Below are 19,400 nucleotides of genomic sequence, written 5' to 3'. Positions count from 1 at the left end.
GAACGTGCAAAAGGTGCACATTTAAATTTCAGGTCACAGTTTGATTACATATTGCAATCTCTTTGATTTTTCTTTGGTTGTGTTATCAAATATTGAACAGTGTAACTGCAATCAGAGAAAGTCAATGTGGTTTTACAAAAGGGAACTTGTATTTGAAAACTTCATGGGAAATATTTGAGGGTTTAGCAATGTAGATAATAGGCTCATAGTAGATGTAGTATTCAGAGATTTCCAAAAGGCATTTAGTAAGATGGAACATAAAAGCTTATTAGGCAAGTTAAGTGCTTATGGAATTGGAGGTCGTATATTAATATAGACAAAGAGGAAGCAAAGAGTAAACATCAGTAGGGCATTCACAAATTGGCAAACATGTAATTTATGGAGTGCTGCAAACAGCAGTTACGGGGCTCAACCATTTACAATCTATTTTAATGACCTGGATATAACAAGAGTAATGAATCAAAGTTGTTGAACATACAAATTAGAAGCAGCGCTAGGCTATTCAGCTCTTTGAGTTGTACTGTCATTCAATAATATCATGGCATTTCTGATTGTGACCTCAAATCTGCTTACCTCTGATGACCTTTCATCCCCTTGCTTAACAAGAATCTATCCACTTCTGCCTTAAAAATATTCAAGGACTCTGCTTTTACTGGCTTCTCAGAACTAGGAGAACTGTTATAAAACACAAATGAGGTGAATTTGTTTTTCACCTGATTTTCATGTGTCTTTGGAACTCTCTTACTATGAGTAAACACTCTGTCAAGACCCCTTCAGGATCCTGTATGTTTCAATCAAATCACATCAAAATCTCCTAAATCCCAGCGCATACATGACTACAGAGCTCAAGCATTCCTCATAAGACCACACCCAATTCCAGGTACTAATGTAGTAACCCCTCCCCAAACTACCTCGCATGCATCTATGTCCTTCCTTAAATATGATATCTAATAATGTGCACAGTATTCCAGATGTAGTTTTACCAGTGCCCTGTATAAAATGAAGCATTACCTACTAACTTTCATATTCAATTATCTTCGTGATAAATGCTAACATTCTCTTAGCTTTCCTAATTGCTTTCTGTCCATCCATATTAAATTTTTGTGATTTCTCTGCAAGGATACCTAGAACCCTCTGTATCTCAGTGTTCTGCAATCTCTCACTATTTAGGCAATATGCTGCTCTTTTACTCTTCCTGCCAAAATGGAAGATCTCAAATTTTCTGACGTGATATTCCATTTTCCATACTTTGCCACTCATTTCACTTGTACAGATAGTTCTCGTATGAAGTGACTTTTTGGCAATGCAATTTGCCTGCAATGCCACTGAAGAATTAGGGAACAGTATTTTCGAGAATGCTTATTTGTGTTCTCAATAGCCTGATTCCAGTGGCGATCGTTTTGCACACTTCATTCTGCGCATGGCCAATGTCAGCTGCCATCAGAGCATGTGAAAGGTACAGGACATTGAGTAGCTTCATCTCAAAGATTAAACTGTTGAATGCTCATTGCTCTCCCTCTGAGACAAGAATATTCTTGTATATTTCCTGTGTAAACTCTCTATAATTCCTGCAGGACTGCATTACATATGCCTTTCTAATTTGTTCTCGTACCTGCATAACACACAATCTACTCCTACATTATTTTTCTCGTGCAAAAATGGAAGGGCATAGTGACAAGAATTTTAGCAAGAAGTGTCCTGGTGATACAATTGCAGGTGGTGAATGCAAAAGAAAAGCTGTAACACTGGAAGAGAAGCTAGATATTATAAAGCATTTTGAGCATAAGGAGAGAACGTGATATAGGTCACTTAACAGGAATGAGGAATTCTACCTTACACACCATTAGAGGCAATGCAGATTTTGGAAAGGAGTAGAAGTAACAGGGTTGCTGTGATGGGCGACTTTAACTTCCCTAATATTTCTCCTACTTACAGGAGAAAGTGAGGACTGCAGATGCTGGAGATCTGATCTCCAGCATCTGCAGTCCTCACTTTCTCCTAGAAAAATTCCTGAAGAAGGGCTCATGCCCGAAACATTGATTCTCCTGCTCCTTGGATGCTGCCTGACCTGCTGCGCTTTTCCAGCAACATATTTTCAGCTGGAACCTACTTACTTCAACTAGTTTGAATGGAGCAGTTTTTGTTAGGTGTGTCCAGGAAGGGTTCCTGATGCAATATGTAGATAGGCCGACTGGGAGGGAGGCAATGTTGGATTTGGTGCTTGGCAACGAACTATACCAGGTGTCAGATGTCTTGGTGGGACTGCATTTCAGTGAGTGATCGCAACTCCATGACCTTTACCATACTCATGGAGAGGGATATAGCAGATGGCATGGGGAAGTATTTAATTGGGAGAGGAGGAATTACAATGCTATTAGGCAGGAACTTGGGCACCTAGATTGGGAACAGATGTTTCCATGGAAATGCACAACAGAAATACGGAGGTTGGTTCGGAAGCATCTGCTGATAGTGCTGGACAGGTTTGTCCCACTGAGGCAAGGAATTGATGGTACATTGAAAGAAGCTTAGGTGACAAGGGATGTGGAACATCTAGTCAAGAAAAAGAAGGATGCTTATTTAAGGTTGAGGAGGCAAGGATCAGACAGGGCTCTAGAGAGTTACAATGTAGCCAGAAGGAACTCAAGAATGGATTTAGGAGAGCTAGAAGGGAGCATGAAAAAGCTTTAGTGGCTAGGATTAAAGAAAACCTAAGAGATTCTACACTTATATAAGGAATACGAGGATGGCTAGAGTGAAGGTAGGGTTGATCAGGGATGGTGGAGGGAACTTGCGCCTGGAGTCAGATGGAGTAGGAGAGATCCTTAATGAATACTTTGCTTTAGTGTTCACTACTGAGAGGCACCTTGATGTTTCTGAGGACAGCGTGACTGATATGCTAGAACAGGCTGACATTAGGAAGGAGGATGTGCTGAAAATCTTGAAAAACATAAGTACGGATAAATCCCCTGGGCCAGATGGGATATACTCAACATTACTACAGGAAGCGAGGGAAGAGATTGCTGCACCTTTGGCGATGATCTTTACATCCTCACTGTCCACTGGAGTAGTGCCAGATGATTGGAAGGTGGCAAATGTTATTGCCTTGTTCAAAAAAGGGAATAGGGATAATCCTGGGAATTATAGACCAGTCAGTTTTACGTCAGTGATGGGCAAAGTATTGGAGAGGATTCTGAGAGACAGGATATATGATTACTTGGAAAACCATAGTTTGATGACAGGTAGTCAGCATGGCTTTGTGAGGGGCTGGTCATGCCTCACAAACCTTACTGAATTCTTTAAGGATGTGACAAAACACGTTGATGAAGGTAGAGCAATGGATGTGGTGTACACGGATTTTGGCAACGCATTTGATAAGATTCCCCATGGTAGGCTCATTCAGAAGTAAGGAGGCACGGGACATAGGGAAATCTGGCTGTCTGGATACAGAATTGGCTGGCCCATACAAAACAGAGGGTGGTGGTAGATGGAAAGTATTCAGCCTGGAGCTTGATGACCAGTGGTGTTCCACAGGGATCTGTTCTGGGACCTCTGTTCTTTGTGATTTTTATAAATGACTTGGGTGAGGAAGTGGAAAGGTGGATTAGTAAGTTTGCCGATGACACGAAGGTTGGTGGAGTGGATAGTGTGGAGGGCTTTTGTAGGTTGCAACAGGACATTGACAGGATGCAAAACTATGCTGATAAATGGCAGATGGAGTTCAACCTGGAAAAGTGTGAAGTCTTTCACTTTGGAATGTCAAATTTGAATACAGAGTTAAAGGCAGGTTTATTGGCAATGCGGAGGAAAAGAGGGATCTTGAGGTCTTTTGTCCATAGATCCCTCAAAGTCGCCACCCAAGTTGATAGGGTTGTTAAGAATGTGTATGGTTTGTTGGCTTTCATTAGCAGAGGGACTGAGTTTAAGAGCTGTGAGGTTACGCTTCAGCTTTGTAGAGCCCTGATTAGACCAGATTTGGAATATTATATTCAGTTCTGGTCACCTCATTATAGAAAAGATGTGGAAGCTTTAGAGAGGATGCAGAAGAGATTTACCAGGATGCTGCCTGGACTGGAGGGCATGTCTTATGAAGAAAGGAAGCTAGGGCTTTTCTCATTGCAGTGAAGAAAGATGAGAGATGACTTGATAGAAGCATACAAGAGGTTGAAAGGCATAGATACAGTGGATATCTAGAGACCTTTCCCCATGACAGAAATGTCTATCACGAGGGGGCATAATTTTAAGGTAGCTGGAGGAAGGCTTAGGGGAGATGTCAGATGTAGGTTCTTTACACAGCAAATGGTGAGAGCGTGGAATGCACTGCTGGCAGTGGTCAGATATTTTAGGGACATTTAAGTGGCTCTTGGATCGTCACATGAAAGATAGTACAACGAAGGGCATGTAGATTAGTCTGATTTTAGGGTAGGATAAAAGGCCAGCACAACACTGAGGACCGAAGGGCTTGTGCTGTGCTGTACAGTTCTCTGTTGCTGGGAACTGCAAGCAATTGAGGTTCTAGAACGGATCCTTGTGGCACACTACGAATTACCTCTTGCCAAGATGAATAAAGATATATTTATGCCTAACCTCTGGTTCCTGTTAGCTAGCCAATCCTCTCTCCATAGCAATATGCTAGCCTCCAACAATTATCTTAGATGTGGTATCATATTAAATGTCTTTAGGAAAGCTAAGGACATTCTCTCCACTTCTTCCACTTATTCACAGCATTTCTCTCTTACAAAAGCATGCTGATTCTGGCTGGTTATCTTGAAATTACAAAGATACCTGAAGATAAAAGCTAGATAGAAACATAAGTTATGAGGATAGCATAAGGCTGCAAAGAGATAGAAAATCATTGAGATCTACAGCACAGCAAAAAGCCCTTTGGCCCATTGCATCCATACTAGTCAAAAACACCAACTAACTATTCTCATCGCACTTCCTAGCACTTGGCCATTACTTAGTTTGGCTTGGGATTCAAGAGCACATCTCACTACTGCTTTCCTTTATTAGTTAGAGTATTGAGTACAGGAGTTGGGAGGCCATTTTGCGGCTGTACAGGACATTGGTTGGGCCACTGTTGGAATATTGTTGGATATAGACTGTAGGGAAATAGATGGTGACATCTTGCAACATGTCTGGATTACAGAGGAGGAAGTGCTGGATGTCTTGAAATGGTTAAAGGTGGATAAAACCCCAGGACCTGATCAGGTGTACCCGGGAACTCTGTGGGAAGCTAGAGAAGTGATTGCTGGGCCTCTTACTGAAATATTTGTATCATTGATAGTCACAGGTGAGGTGCCAGAAGACTGGAGGTTGGCAAACATGGTGCCACTGTTTAAGAATGGCAGTAAAGACAAGCCAGGGAACTATAGACTGGTGAGCCTGACCTCAGTGGTGGGCAAGTTGTTGGAGGGAATCCTGAGGAACAGGATGGATATGTATTTAGAAAGGCAAGGACTGATTAGGGAGAGTCAACATGGCTTTAAGGGCTACGGGGAGAATGAGGGTAAGGAGTTGCAATGCCCATTAGCCATGATTGAATGGCGGAGTGGACTCGATGGGCTGAATGGCCTTATTTCCACTCCTATGTCTTATTGTCTTATGGCTTTGTGCGTGGGAAATCATGTCTCACAAACTTGATTGAGTTTTTTGAAGAAGTAACAAAGAAGATTGATGAGGGCAGAGCAGTAGATGTGATTTACATGGACTTCAGTAAGGCGTTCGACAAGGTTCCCCATGGGAGACTGATTAGCAAGGTTAGATCTCATGGAATACAGGGAGAACTAGCCATTTGGATACAAAACTGACTCAAAGGTAGAAGACAGAGGGTGGTGGTGGAGGGTTGTTTTTCAGACTTGAGACCTGTGACCAATGTAGTGCCACAAGGATCAGTGCTGGGCCCTTTACTTTTTGTCATTTACATAAATGATTTGGATACGAGCATAAGAGGTACAGTTAGTAAGTTTGCAGATGACACCAAAATTGGAGGTGTAGTGGACAATGAAGGGGGTTACCTCAGATTACAACAGGATCTGGACCAGATGGGCCAATGGGCTGAGAAGTGGCAGATGGAATTTAATTCAGATAAATGCGAGGTGCTGCATTTTGGGAAAGCAAATCTTAGCAGGACGTATACACTTAATGGTAAGGTCAGAGGGAGTGTTGCTGAATAAAGAGACTTTGGAGTGCAGGTTCATAGTTCCTTGAAAGTGGAGCTAGGATTGTGAAGAAGGTGTTTGGTATGCTTTCCTTTATTGGTCAGAGTATTGAGTACAGGTGTTGGGAGGTCATGTTGCAGCTATACAGGACATTGGTTAGGCCATTGTTGGAATATTGCGTGAAATTCTGGTCTCCTTCCTATCAGAAAGATGCTGTGAAATTTGAAAGGGTTCAGAAAAGATTTACAAGGATATTGCCAGGATTTGAGCTATAGTGAGAGGCTGAACAGGCTGGGGCTGTTTTCCCTGGAGTGTCGGAGGCTGAGGGGTGACCTTATAGAGATTTATAAAATTATGAGGGGCATGGATAGGATAAATAGGCCAAGTTTTTTCCCTGGGATGGGGAAGTCCAGAACTAGAGGGCATAGGTTTACAGTGAGGGGGAAAGATATAAGAGACCTAAGGGGCAACTTTTTCACGCAGAGGGTGGTATGTGTATGGAATGAGCTGCCAGAGGAAGTGCTGGAGGCTGGTACAATTGCAGCATTTAAAAGGCATCTGGATGGGCATATGAATAGGAAGGGTTTGGAGGGATATGGGCTGGGTGCTGGCAGGTGGGTCTAGATTTGGTTGGGATATCTGATCAGCATGGACAGGTTGGACCGAAGGGTCTGTTTCCATGCTGTACATCTCTATGACTATAAATTTTATGAGGATTTCTACCTCTACCACCCTTACAGGCAATCAGTTCCAGATTACCACCATCTCATATCTTTTCTAAACCTGCCGTCCCTTACCTTAAATCTATGCCCCCGATTACTGATCTCTCCATCAAGGGGCAACATTTCTTTTGAGACCAGTATGATACTGAAGATGAAATACTTCTGTAGAAAAAAAGATCTAAAGTTAAACACTTCCTGAATACTCACCAAAGTGAAACCACGGTGACATATTACTCAAGGCAGTTTTATTTGGATTGTTTCTGTCAGTGCTGAAATGCTGAAGCTGCTCCTTAATGAATGACTCCAACCTAATTAGCCCTGCTGCAGTCCCTGGTTTAGCCCAATCAACTTCCTTCACTGTGCGATCCACTTCAAGGTTTGCTGCAGCTGCATCCCAATCAATCAACTGGAAAGATAAATCCCAAACAAGGAAAACTACAATTAACAGATATCTTTTACAAGAATAAAACACTTAGTAAACATAGCGAGCAAGAAATCCCAGTAAGCACCTATCGGATACTGTAATCATAAGGTGGTGAAGTACTGTGGTTCACTCAAGGAGTGTTGTTGGCTGGAGCTATGGATTATAATGGTTGAAGCTTCAAATTCCTTTCTTATCAGATATCTGATTAGGACTCTGTCCCTCTCCTGCCACATGTTATTTATGCATAATGGGATGATTTGCAGTTTAGTAGTCATTCTAGCTGGTCACACTATGAATAAATCTTCCTTCATCATCGAATCGAACCCAGAATTCTGTCTCAGAGGCTGGGACACAATCTACTGCACCACAAGACCTTGATATATAATTCTTGCTAAAGTAACTAAATCAAACTGGCATTTCATGAGATGGTCATAATATTTACCTGAATATTGAACTACAATAAGAGTCATACAGCATGGAAACAGACCCTTTGGTCCAACTCATCCATGCTGAAGTTACCAAACTAAACTAGTCCCATTTGTCTTCATTGGCCCATATCGCTCTGAACATTTCTCATTCATTTACCTATTCAAATGTCTTTTAAATGTTGCAACTCTACATACATTGACCACTACCTCTGGCGTTCATTCCATGTATGAATCACTTTCTCTGTGAAAAAGTTACCCCTCAGGTCCCTTTTAAATCATCTTCTTCTCATCTTAAAAATATGTCCTCTACTTTTGAACTCCCATACCCTACAGAAAAGACCTTTGCTATTCACATTATCTATGCTCCTCATCATTTTATAAACTTGTGTGAGGTCACCCCTCAATTTCCTATGTTCCAATGAAAAAAGTCCCAGCCTATCCAGCCTCTCCTTATAACTCAAACCTTCCGATCCCAGTAATACCCTTGTAAATTTTATCTGCAGTCTCTCCAATTTCATAACGTCTTTCCTGTAGCAGGGCAACCACAACTGTACACAGTATTCAAAAAGTGGCCTCACCAATGTCCTGAACAATGAATCAACTATCACAACATTATACTTGTTTCAGGGCTGTAAATCCATTTAATATTGCTGCAATATCCAGCATTATAAATCCAATTTGAAATAGCCAGTAGAAAATAATACTGCTGATTGGCTCATTTAAAGGAACCTTTCTTAGTTTCCTTTAGTGATGTGGCAGGGTAAACAGGATGACACTGATTTTGATGGCCACGGGTTCAGTAACTGACTCTACAGCACTGGCAAGAACATTATGTGAAATATTGAACAATAAAAAAGAAATTGTACAGTAAAGATAAAATTACTTGACATACCTAAAGCTAATATCAAAGAAAGCCAGCTGTTTATCTTTTGATTACTTTTCATACAAAAGGTTTTGAAGGTGGCCAATGAGAAAACTGGCTTCTGGTCAGTTACATTTACAGACATCCAGCAAAATTTTAACATAGATTTTGAAATTCTTGTGAAATAGTCAAAAGCAGAAAATAAATTCTCAAATAGAAATCTATAAAATCCTAACAGGATCATGCAGGGTGAATGCAGGAAGGATGTTCCTGATGTACAGGGAGTCCAAACCATGGGTCACAATGCAAGGATATGGGATAAACCATTTAGGGATAAGGAGAAATTTCTGCACCCTGAGAGTGGTGAGCCTGTGGATTTCAATGCCACAGACAGCAGTTGAGGCGAAAACATTGCATGATTTCAAGTTATAGTACCTGGGGTTAAAAGGATTGAAAGGATATGGAGGAAAAGCAAGAAAAGGCTAAGAAGTTGAATGAACAGCCTGACCATAATGACGGATGGACCAGGTTCAAAGGCCTCAATGGTGGTTGCCTACTTCTGTATGTTTTATTTTCAAATCTCTGAAATAGCATGAGATTGGATTTCTTTCACTAAGACAGCTCAAACAAATGTGTTCTCAATACAGTAAGAATCCATTACAATCTGACTGTAGGCAGAAAGGATTCTTGACTAATAAGGGAATAAAGGCCTTTGGGAGTAGATAGGAATATGGAATTGAGACCACATCAAATCAGCAAATCTTATTCAGTGGCAGGGGCCGAATGTCCGACTCCTGTTCCTAATTCATATGTTTATATATTTAGGTGTCACACATTCCTAATTTCTAATACAAATTGCCAGTAAACCACTATTCAAAATATAAAAGCATTTTTTTGTTTTAAAAGTAAGTTAATGCTTTTAATAATTTTGGAAATTATCAGCCAGCAATAATTTCAAACCAGCATAAGCTCAAAACTACTTTGGTTCTAATTACCACCCTTATATTTTTAATAGTGGAGTTAAGACATTAACATATTTCTGTATCTTCCAACATTCAATCAAATCAGTGAGCTTCTAGATTAAATATTCTGATACCAACCTGTACTTTCAAGGATGAGCTAAAAGGATGTTGGATAACTGGAGGAAAGTCTGTCAGGAACTGAGGGAGTTTATCATGAATTTTCCTCCTGATTGTTCTGGCACTGTATTCTTGTTTGTCTGAAGTTACCCAGCAGGGTACAATATTGTGAGCATCAACCTACACAACCATAAAGCACATCATAAAGATTATAATGGAAGCAAGTTACAGCAGAATTATGAAACCTTCCGATATAATGTTCTAAATTTAGTCAGTCCCTGTTCCTCTATGAAACAAAGTGAGATTGCGCCTCCAAACCAGAGGAATATAGACTGATTAGTTTAAAAAATCACAACACTAGGTATTGTTCACTGGATCTTGGGCTATCTCACAATACAGTGTGTTCTGGTCGCCCTGCTACAGCAGCGATTTCCACAGCAATGATTTCCAGGTACTAGAGATGGTGCAGCAAGGTGCATGAAGACATCTGAGCAATACATACTGAGAGGCAATCACAGTAGTTTGCTTCCCCCTTTCTGATTTGCTGAATGGACTTGGGGATGAGCTGCCACATTGAGATGTTTCACTTTCATAGAAAAGTACATGTTTCAGAAAATGGAGCAAAGCTTGATGTGTTAATGAAGCAGGCACTGGCCATGGATAATATAGCTCATCTTAGATGACTAACAAATGTTCACATTCATTGTCCTGAGAATTTTATTAATAACAGCAAAGCATAACTTTTCTGTGAAGCATCTATGCTTTGGTACGCCATAGTCAATTTATCCGGTTTCAGAAATGCAGGATGAATTACTGGACAAAGGAACATCAGAAACACTACCTTCAGCTTTCTAGAGTCAGGAATTAACAAAAAGAATGAGAAAACAAAACAGTTGCAGAGCCATTCAGATTTTAATTAAGGGCTAAAGGAGAGCAGGAGGAGATCAGTTTGTGCAGTTGGACATAGATTGAAACAAAGGTTATGCCTTAAACAAGTCAGCTCACAAAAGGCAGAGAATGTGTCTCATATTAATTTTGTCCACTTGTGAGGAAAATGAGCAAAGTAAATTAACTTTGTTTTGGTTGTTAATATGTGTGCTCACTTGATGCCTGTAAATATAGTTCCTTAATAATTTATATCTGACTTTGTCCTAATACTTTTCTGTCTACTATAAACACATCTCAGAAACATGTAATAGCAGTATGAAAAAGATGCCATCTAGTTGAAATCCGAAGGTGGTCCTTTTGTTACATTGCTGAATTAGATTTAGGGTATTACTGAGTGAGCTACATGAGCATTCATCTGAAAGTAATGCACTCAGATCAATTATTGGAGTGACCAACACCAAAGTATCTAAGGCCTTGGAGCGACCCATCAAGCTAACCAGTCAGGCACTGCCCACTCCACATGTGACAGGGTCTGCACATCATACCTTACACTGGCCAAGTCAGAACTCAAACTCAGTCATAGAAGGTGGTCTTGATCCTGAGAGACAGCTGGAGAAATATATCCAAAGGGAACACCCAAGAAAAAGGGCATCGACCTGATTAATAGTTCATTTAGGTTGCTTAAATAATATAAGGATCTTTAAGCAAATGGATAAATGTATCACAATATGTTCAAATTTTCCATATTTTCTAGAACCAATCACCCAGAGGGACGATGCACTGACAGTTCGAGTTCAATTACTTTATTTTAACAAGGTGGAAAATATTTGGAACAGGCATGCCAGTGTCATGATATTAAAATATGAAATTATTAATTATAAAATTCTCATTAACTAACTTCAATGCCATGGATTGTGGAATTGAGAGAGAAACTTTTTTCTTTCATTTAACCTATTTTTCCAATCAACCTGATCAGAGATGTTATTACGCATGTCTGAAGCAGGTGGGACTTGAATCCAGGCCTCCCGGTCCAAATGTAGGGACACTAATTTTAAACTAGCTGTGACATTTTAAAATGGTTGCAAACAACACCTGATCTGAAAGCAGCCAAACTGAAAGGAATATGTAAATAAACATCCAAAGGCTGGGATTGACTAATACACCTGGAAAAGGCTACCCATTGAGTAACTACCTGCCATTAAAATTCATGAGGGGTGGCACAGTGGTTAGCACTGCTGCCTCATAGCACTCGGGTCCCAGGGTCAATTCCAGCCTCGGGCAACTGTCTGTGTGGGTTTCCTCTGGGTGCTCTGGTTTCCTCGCACAGTCCAATGATATGCAGATCAGGTGATTTGGCCATGCTAAATTGCCCATAGTGTGAGGTGCATTAGTCAGAGGGAAATGGTTCCGGGTGAGTTACTCTTTGGGGGATCAGTATTGAATTGTTGGGCAGAAGGGCCTGTTTCCACACAGTAGGGAATTTAATCTGGAATTTATAACTTTCTGAGACCCCCACATATCTCTGCATAGGGATGGCACTTCTTAACTATAAGTACCACTAGAAGAAAATCTAAATACAAAAGAGGAGGATTGAAACTCCAGTCAAAGGATAACATGGATATCCGACAAAAACTTATCAAAGTCTCAGGAAGACCTGACCAATGCAAAATATTGGGTACTGACAGATTGACAGGATGGCACTCTAAAATTCTTTTGAAAATTAACACTAGAACCAATATTTCAAGGAAGATTCCATGACCATTTTGGTAAATAATTGAATAGAAGCTGCTGACACAGTACTCTTGCTGAAGAATATGGCACCAAGTTCCAATAGAGAAAAGCCACAACAAAATATCATCAAGACACTCAGAATTTTTAATAATTGCAACATGCAGTGCAGCTAACTGCATCCAAGAAACTAGTTTACCAACATTAGTCTCAGGACAAAATGTTCTGCTTCAAAGATGAACAAAGCACTCTCAACCATTTTTTTTTGATGTCTTTCCTTGTACTGAACACAAGTTCCCTTTAAACATGTTCATGTGTGTGTTTACATAAAAAGAGAATCAAGTGACTGCACAAAAACCAAATAACTGATGTTGAGTTTCTAAAAGAATTTTTTTTTGGATTAACAGTTAATAACACACTTGACTAGGCATAAGTGAATCCTGATGAAGGGCTTTTGCCCGAAACGTTGATTCTCCTGCTCCTCAGATGCTGCCTGACCTGCTGTACTTTTCCAGCACCCCACTCTCGACTCTAATCTCCAGCATCTGTGGTCCTCATTTTTGCGTAGACTTAAGTGTGCTTGTTAATTGGCTACTTTTGTTCACAGCAAGAATAGCTAACCATGTTTACAGTTAAAATTTAACTATCAATACACCTTCCCTCTTTTAAGTTGGCTCCAGAAAGTGTGTCAAACTTCAACTCATTGCAGCTAAATTTAGATTGTCATGTGGAGAGGGGAAGCCCTGAACTAAAAAATAGAATAAAACGGAAGAAAATTTGCCATTATGAAGAACATTTCTGGGTGTCAGAAAACATGACAACCACTTTGAGCTCCACAGTTAACTATCAGCAGTGAGATATTGGTCAGATCATTTTAGATTTTAAGTAATGTAATTGGGGGGATAAAGCTTGTACTGAATGGCATTCTTCTCAATTTAAACTCCTGCACTGAAAGATGAAAATATTTTATGCTGCTCAGAATTACTTCCATCTTTTCCATAACATAAACGTTCTTTTGAGAAATTCTGAACAAACCTGAATAAATGGTAAATTTTCTGGTAGGTTGTGTCTTACATCCTCGATCCACTCCAGTGGGAGACGCAATGGAGAGAAATCTGTAACTATCCCTCCAATGTTGTGCCCTTTCACAAACTCTGGCAGCACATCTTTGGCGAAACCAATGAGTAGATGGAAAGAAATATTCAGCTGCTTGCATTCCTGCAAGATAACACCAGCAATACTGTCAGTGAGGGCAATTTGCATGATCTGGCTCATCAAATTTACCAGTACAATTACTTTTCCCCTCTTGTTCAAATCCTTTTTTCCAATATTTTCTTAAAATTACTAAGTATAGAAAAATTAATTTATTTGACTTAATTAAGTCTTATGTCAAATTTCTCAGAATTATGGATGGAAGAAAAGGCCATGAAACCTAGTGGGTTATCTCAAAATCTGACAGGACAGTTTACTTAAAATAGAGAATATCTAAGTACCTGTGGAAATATTACAAAAAAGCAGACCATAAGTAATAAATACATTTTAAGGATAATGGATAATTCAGTTCAGAAACAGTATTATAAAATGTTTTAATAGCTGACTAAAAAATAATCAATAGAGTGGCTCGGTGGTTAGTACTGCTGCCTCACAGCACCAGGGTCCCAGGTTCGATTCCAGCCTTGGGCAACTATTTGTGTGGAGTTTGCACATTCTCCCAGTGTCTGCGTGGGTTTCCTCCGGGTGTTCTGGTTTCCTCCCACAGACCAAAGATGTGCAGGTCAGATGAATTGACCGTACTAAATTGCCCATAGTGTTAGGTGCATTAGTCTGAGGGAAATGGGTCTGGGTGGGTTACTCTTCGAAGGGTCGATGTGGACTGGTTGGGCTGAAGGGCCTGTTTCCACACTGTAGGGAATCTAATCTAATCTAACTTTTGTTTCTAATCATGGCACACAATTCCAAGGAATGGATGCAAAATATTTCTTCTTTTGTGCCAACAGTTGTTATTATCCACATTTTACTGCAGGTAAAAAGAAAAATAAGCCTGGATTTATATAATGTCTTTCATGGTCTCAACATCCAATTGCAACTTAGATTCAGAGTTAGCTTTGAAGTATTATCATTATGTCAGGAAAATATGCCAATTTGCTAATAGCAATGTGTTAAGAGACCAATTAAATTATTTGGTGATGTTGTCTGAGAGATAAATGTTGACCAGGGTACTTGGAGAAGACCATCTGGAATCAACAGCCAAGGGTAGAATGAACCTTGACAGAACATCTTCAGCAGTAAAGTAATCCTTTCGTAATGGATTAAGTGTCAGTTTTCTCGAGATTTGAAAACATTGATTCAAGACATTAATCAAAGAAGGCAAATGGTATGTTGAGAGATTCATTGTGAGAGGTTTTGAGCAAAGGAGCAGGGATGTGCTGTTGGAGTTATACAGGGCCTTCGTAAGGCTACATTTAGAATACTGAGTGCAGTTTTGGTTTCCTTTTCTGAGGAAGGATGCTCCTGTTCTCGAGGAAGTGCAATGAAGGCTTACCAGGTTGGTTCCGGGGTTGGTGGATGGAGGTGAGGAGACATTCCTTACCCAAAGGGCAGTGAGCCTGTAGAAGTAATTGATTCTAAAACATTGAATGTAATCAAGAGGCAGCTAGATATAGCACTTGGGGTGAATGGGATCAAAGAAAGCCATGATCCTGGTGGAGCAAGCTCAAAAGGGCTAAATGGCCTCCTCCCAATCCTATCTTCAATGTTTCTATGACAGTATTTACCTCAGCAATCTCTTGGAGTCCCTTTAGCATGAAACCAAAATGGCGGATGGTGGCATCTAGGAATTTGGGCACCAGACAGAAGCAGACATGGAGCGGAAGTTTATGCTTAAGAGCTAGCCGTTGTGCATATAAGAAAGCCCAGTTATCTGTGGAAATAAAATTACTCAGAAGATGATGTATGTATTGATGATAACACTTATTGGATTCCACAGTAATGCTAAAAGATTGGTTAGATGTTACATTTTTATGTAAGTTATCAAAGCAGAACTGGACGATCACACCAAGCCCCTTTTGATACTTTCTTTACAAAATTAACCATGTACATTGTCACAAAACCGGTCCCTTTTTTCTAAAAGCTGTTCCTTTACTCAAGGATATGGTGTCCTTGATTTTTTTCAGAGGGGTCGTAATTCCCGGTTCCGATTAGACTAGTTTGGTACAGAGATTAAAGGATATTGAGAGGCCTTTTGTTTATATGTAAACAGATGACACTTCAGGCCAAAGTGGTCACTTTTAGAAGTGACCTATATAATGAAAGGGGAGTGGTCAGCTCTCTAGCGGAGCAGTTCAGCCCAGAACTAGTTTGGAGTTCGGCTATGTGGAAACAGGCTTTCTCTCTCTCTTCTGCCCTTCTAACTTCAACCTGTAAGGTTTTTTACTATTTTTTAAAGGGGTTTGCTTATTGGAACTGTTGGAACAGCATAGTTAAGTCTAATTTGGATAGACTAAGTTCTGTAGGGGTTCTTTATTCTGTTCTTTGTATTTTCATTGTGTAATTTTTGAATACATTTCTGTCTGTTTTAAACCTGGTAGTCAACCTAGCTAACTTACTCCAGGTAATTTTCATTGTACACTTACTGAAACAAATTGCAAAGTTATGGTCTGGGTTGCCTGCTTAAGAATGTTTTGAGTGGTCTGGCCTAGTCCATAACAATATCACTACATAGTGTGGAGCTAGTCCTTGCACAGACTTTATGCATCCAATCATAATACAAGGTAAATTTAAATTAAAAAAGAAACAAAGATCTGTGGATGCTGGAAATCAGAAATGAAAACAGAAATTTCCAGGAAAACTCATCAGGTCTGGCAGCATCTGTGGAGAGAAAGCAGAGTTAATATTTCGGGTGCAGTGACCTTTCTTCAGAAATTACTGTAGCTAACAGTTGGACAGGCAAAAGAATGGGTAAAGGTTGGCCTCAGGGTATCAATAGCAGTTAATTTGGACCATTAGTAGCTGACAATAGGATGGTTCTGCTGGCAGCCCATGTGATTACAAGATCTGGTGTGTGATGGTGGCAAGTAAGGATCTCAGAGAAACGACCAAGCCTTAAAATTATTGAACTTCATTTTGAGTCCCAAAAGCTGCAGGATCCCCAGGCTGAAAATGAGACGCAGTTCTTCTGCGCTGAGCATTACTTGAGCACTGCAGCAAGCCTGAGACAGAGATTTTGGCCAAAGAACATGGTGATATGTTAAATCAGCAGGCATCTGTACTTTTTGTGAACAGAATGTAGGTGTTCTGCAAAGCAGTCACCCAGTCTGCGTTTTATCTCTCCAATGTAGAGAAGACTGCAGCATGAGCAGTGAATACTGCAAATGGATTGACTGAAGTACAGGTAAAGCATTGCTTCACTTGGAAGGTGTATCTGGGGCCTTGAATAATGAGGAGGGAGAAGGTAAATGGGCAGGTGTTACACCTTTCGCAGTTGTATTGGAAAGTGCCATGGGGACGTGAGGAAGTGGTGGGAGTGGGGGAAGATCAGACCAGGCTGTCCTGGAGGGAACAAATTCAAATATTTCATTGTTACAGATGAACATTCTGGATCAAGTTTTTAACAAATATCATAAATATCTATATGAATCTTTCAATAAAATAGAGATATTTAACATGGATTGTTGGAAATTGCAGTGTAATTTGTAATAAATAAAAATTAACACCTAACCAGCAGAGACCATTGCTCAAATGAAAGAGTGGGAAGGGTCTCAATAACTTGGCTGCGAATTCTCTCTGATCACCACTTTGATTCAAATACAAGAAACCGGACATTGCAGTATTGTGAGTAAGTCATGTACTGTGAATAATTAGTGACATCTAATACATTCTATGACAGTACATAATCGACAATTATAAAATCAATTGAAAAATAACAGATTAATGGTTAAACCATGTTTAGTAATGTAATCCATTCTTAATTAGTTGTTAGTTCAGGTTGTGACATTTTGTTAAAAATACTCTTCAGATGGTAAAACTACAATGTGTGCCATGTAAAATGAATGCTGATTGACTGCATGAAGAGAACAACCCATAGATGCAACGTAACCTACCCTGGACTCGCTGGTCACGGGACATCCAGTAAATAATTCCCCAAGAGTTTTCCCTGACGCTCTCTGTTTTAGAAAGGAGACGGATGCGTTTTTTGTTAAAATTAAACTCTTCCACTGATTTTGCTGTGGTCAAACGTGCCTTATTGATACTTTTCAACAGATTTCCTTCTCCAGAGGGAGATGTCTCAGCCTGGTGTTCAGTTTTCCTTTTTTTATTGATCCTCGAATTGGACAATTTCCCCTCAATCAATCCTGGAGGTCTCTCTTCCATTGTTCTCTTTCCCTTAGCTTGGAGCTTTGGGGAATCTTCCTGACTGGAGTTATTATGATTAGGTTTCTTCGTTGATTTTTTCGAGGATGTTTTCAGACTGTTGGAGGAGCTAGGAAATGCAGTTTCCTTTTTATTTGATTTCTCTTCAATTTTTTTCTTGTGCTCAGAATCTTTAGCATTCCTGTTGGTTTGTTTCCCATTCTTAGACATATTGTTTCTTTGTTTAGCACACTGCAGACTCACACAACCTGAAGGCTGAGGGCAGTAAATTACAGAAAGCCTGTGGCAAAATGATCGGCAAGTGATGCTTAATAACCTGGAAACGGTAAAAAGGAAATAAGTCTCCATTGTATTCACCATTTTATTTAATAATACCACAGGGTTCCTGCATCTGATGAAGCACTTATCAGACTGGTCCTGTATGGGTTTGTACATGTTATGCATTTTCCTGCATGTCTAAAAATAAATAAAATTGAAAATAGCACATTGACTATTTTAAATACCAAAAATATTGCAGAAGTTATTATTAATTATTAATTGCATTTCAATTATTTTAAAATAATTAAATGCAAACAACTTAAAATGAAGTAAAACTAAAATTTTAAACTGGCAGCTTGCCTGCTATTAGAACAGTTGTAAGATTTCCACCAGCTAATTGCTTTCCTTACTGAGCTGAAGGACAGCTAGTAGGATCATGTGCAAATTTAGATAGTTTGCCTAAATCTAGTAGCTGAAAATCTGACATGAGTCTCCCTGTACTTAACAGATTCAAACTAAGCATTAGCTGGAGAATGGATGTTTGCAAAAAGGAGGTTTTTGACGGTGAGGTATTTAATATCTTGGAAGTCCAGGAGATACTTCTCTGTGATACACAAAAATATGATTCAGACTGAATAGGAGGAAGGGGTTAGTTTGAAAACTACAGAGAGACAAAAAAGTCAATGTCAAAATCTGCAGCCACCAACAGTAAAGCAAAGCCTCAAAAATGCAGCTTTTGGGTCCTTCCCTCAAAGAAAAGTTGCTTCCTAGCTTTTCCTTTTTGTCCATAAGCATCTGTAAGTCTGCAGGGTTAACTTTGCAGTAATTTGCAAAACTCCTCTACATTTGGTATGCTTTCCTTTATCGGTTAGAGTATTGAGTACAGGAGTTGGGAGGACATGTTGCGGCTGTACAGGACATTAGTTAGGCCACAGCTGGAATATTGTGTGCAATTCTGGTCTCCTTCCTATCGGAAAGATGTTGTGAAACTTGAAAGGGTTCAGAAAAGATTTACAAGTACGTTGCCAGGGTTGGAGGATCTGAGCTATAGGGAGAGGCTGAACAGGCTGGGGCTGTTTGCCCTGAAGTGTTGGCGGCTGAGGGGTGACCTTACAGAGGTTTATAAAATTATGAGGGCATGGATAGGATAAATAGACAAAGTCTTTTCCCTGGGGTCAGGGAGTCCAGAAGTAGAGGGCATAGGTTTAGGGTGAGAGGGGAAAGATATAAAAGACCTATGGGGCAACTTTTTCATGCAGAGGGTGGTACGTGTATGGAATGAGCTGCCAGAGGAACTGGTGGAGGCTGATACAATTGCAAAATTTAAGAGGCATTTGGATGGGTATATGAATAGGAAGGATTTGGAGGGATATGGGCTGGGTGCTGGCAGGTGGGACTAGATTGGGTTGGGATATCTTGTCGGCATGGACGGGTAGGACCGAAGGGTCTGTTCCCATGCTGTACATCTCTATGACTCTATGAG

General features: G+C 40.0%; 1 protein-coding gene across 1 annotated transcript in view; it reads right to left on the bottom strand.

The window, feature by feature from the left end:
• cpdp (CPD photolyase) overlaps positions 1-19,400 on the bottom strand; it is a 33,592-nt gene that overhangs the window by 12,401 nt on the left and 1,791 nt on the right. The window contains exons 2-6 of the mRNA XM_060834708.1: positions 17,389-17,975; positions 15,064-15,209; positions 13,325-13,507; positions 9,695-9,853; positions 7,088-7,286 (exon numbers count right to left, since the gene is read on the bottom strand). Coding sequence (XP_060690691.1) covers positions 7,088-7,286; positions 9,695-9,853; positions 13,325-13,507; positions 15,064-15,209; positions 17,389-17,869 — 1,168 coding nt within the window. The 5' untranslated portion in view covers positions 17,870-17,975. The remainder of the gene's footprint in view (positions 1-7,087; positions 7,287-9,694; positions 9,854-13,324; positions 13,508-15,063; positions 15,210-17,388; positions 17,976-19,400) is intronic.

This window comes from Hemiscyllium ocellatum, chromosome 13 (genome assembly GCF_020745735.1).
Source record: "Hemiscyllium ocellatum isolate sHemOce1 chromosome 13, sHemOce1.pat.X.cur, whole genome shotgun sequence".
In the NCBI taxonomy this organism is placed as follows: domain Eukaryota; kingdom Metazoa; phylum Chordata; class Chondrichthyes; order Orectolobiformes; family Hemiscylliidae; genus Hemiscyllium; species Hemiscyllium ocellatum.
The sequence above is the reverse complement of the archived record's forward strand: the minus strand, read 5'-3'. Positions and strand labels throughout refer to the sequence as shown.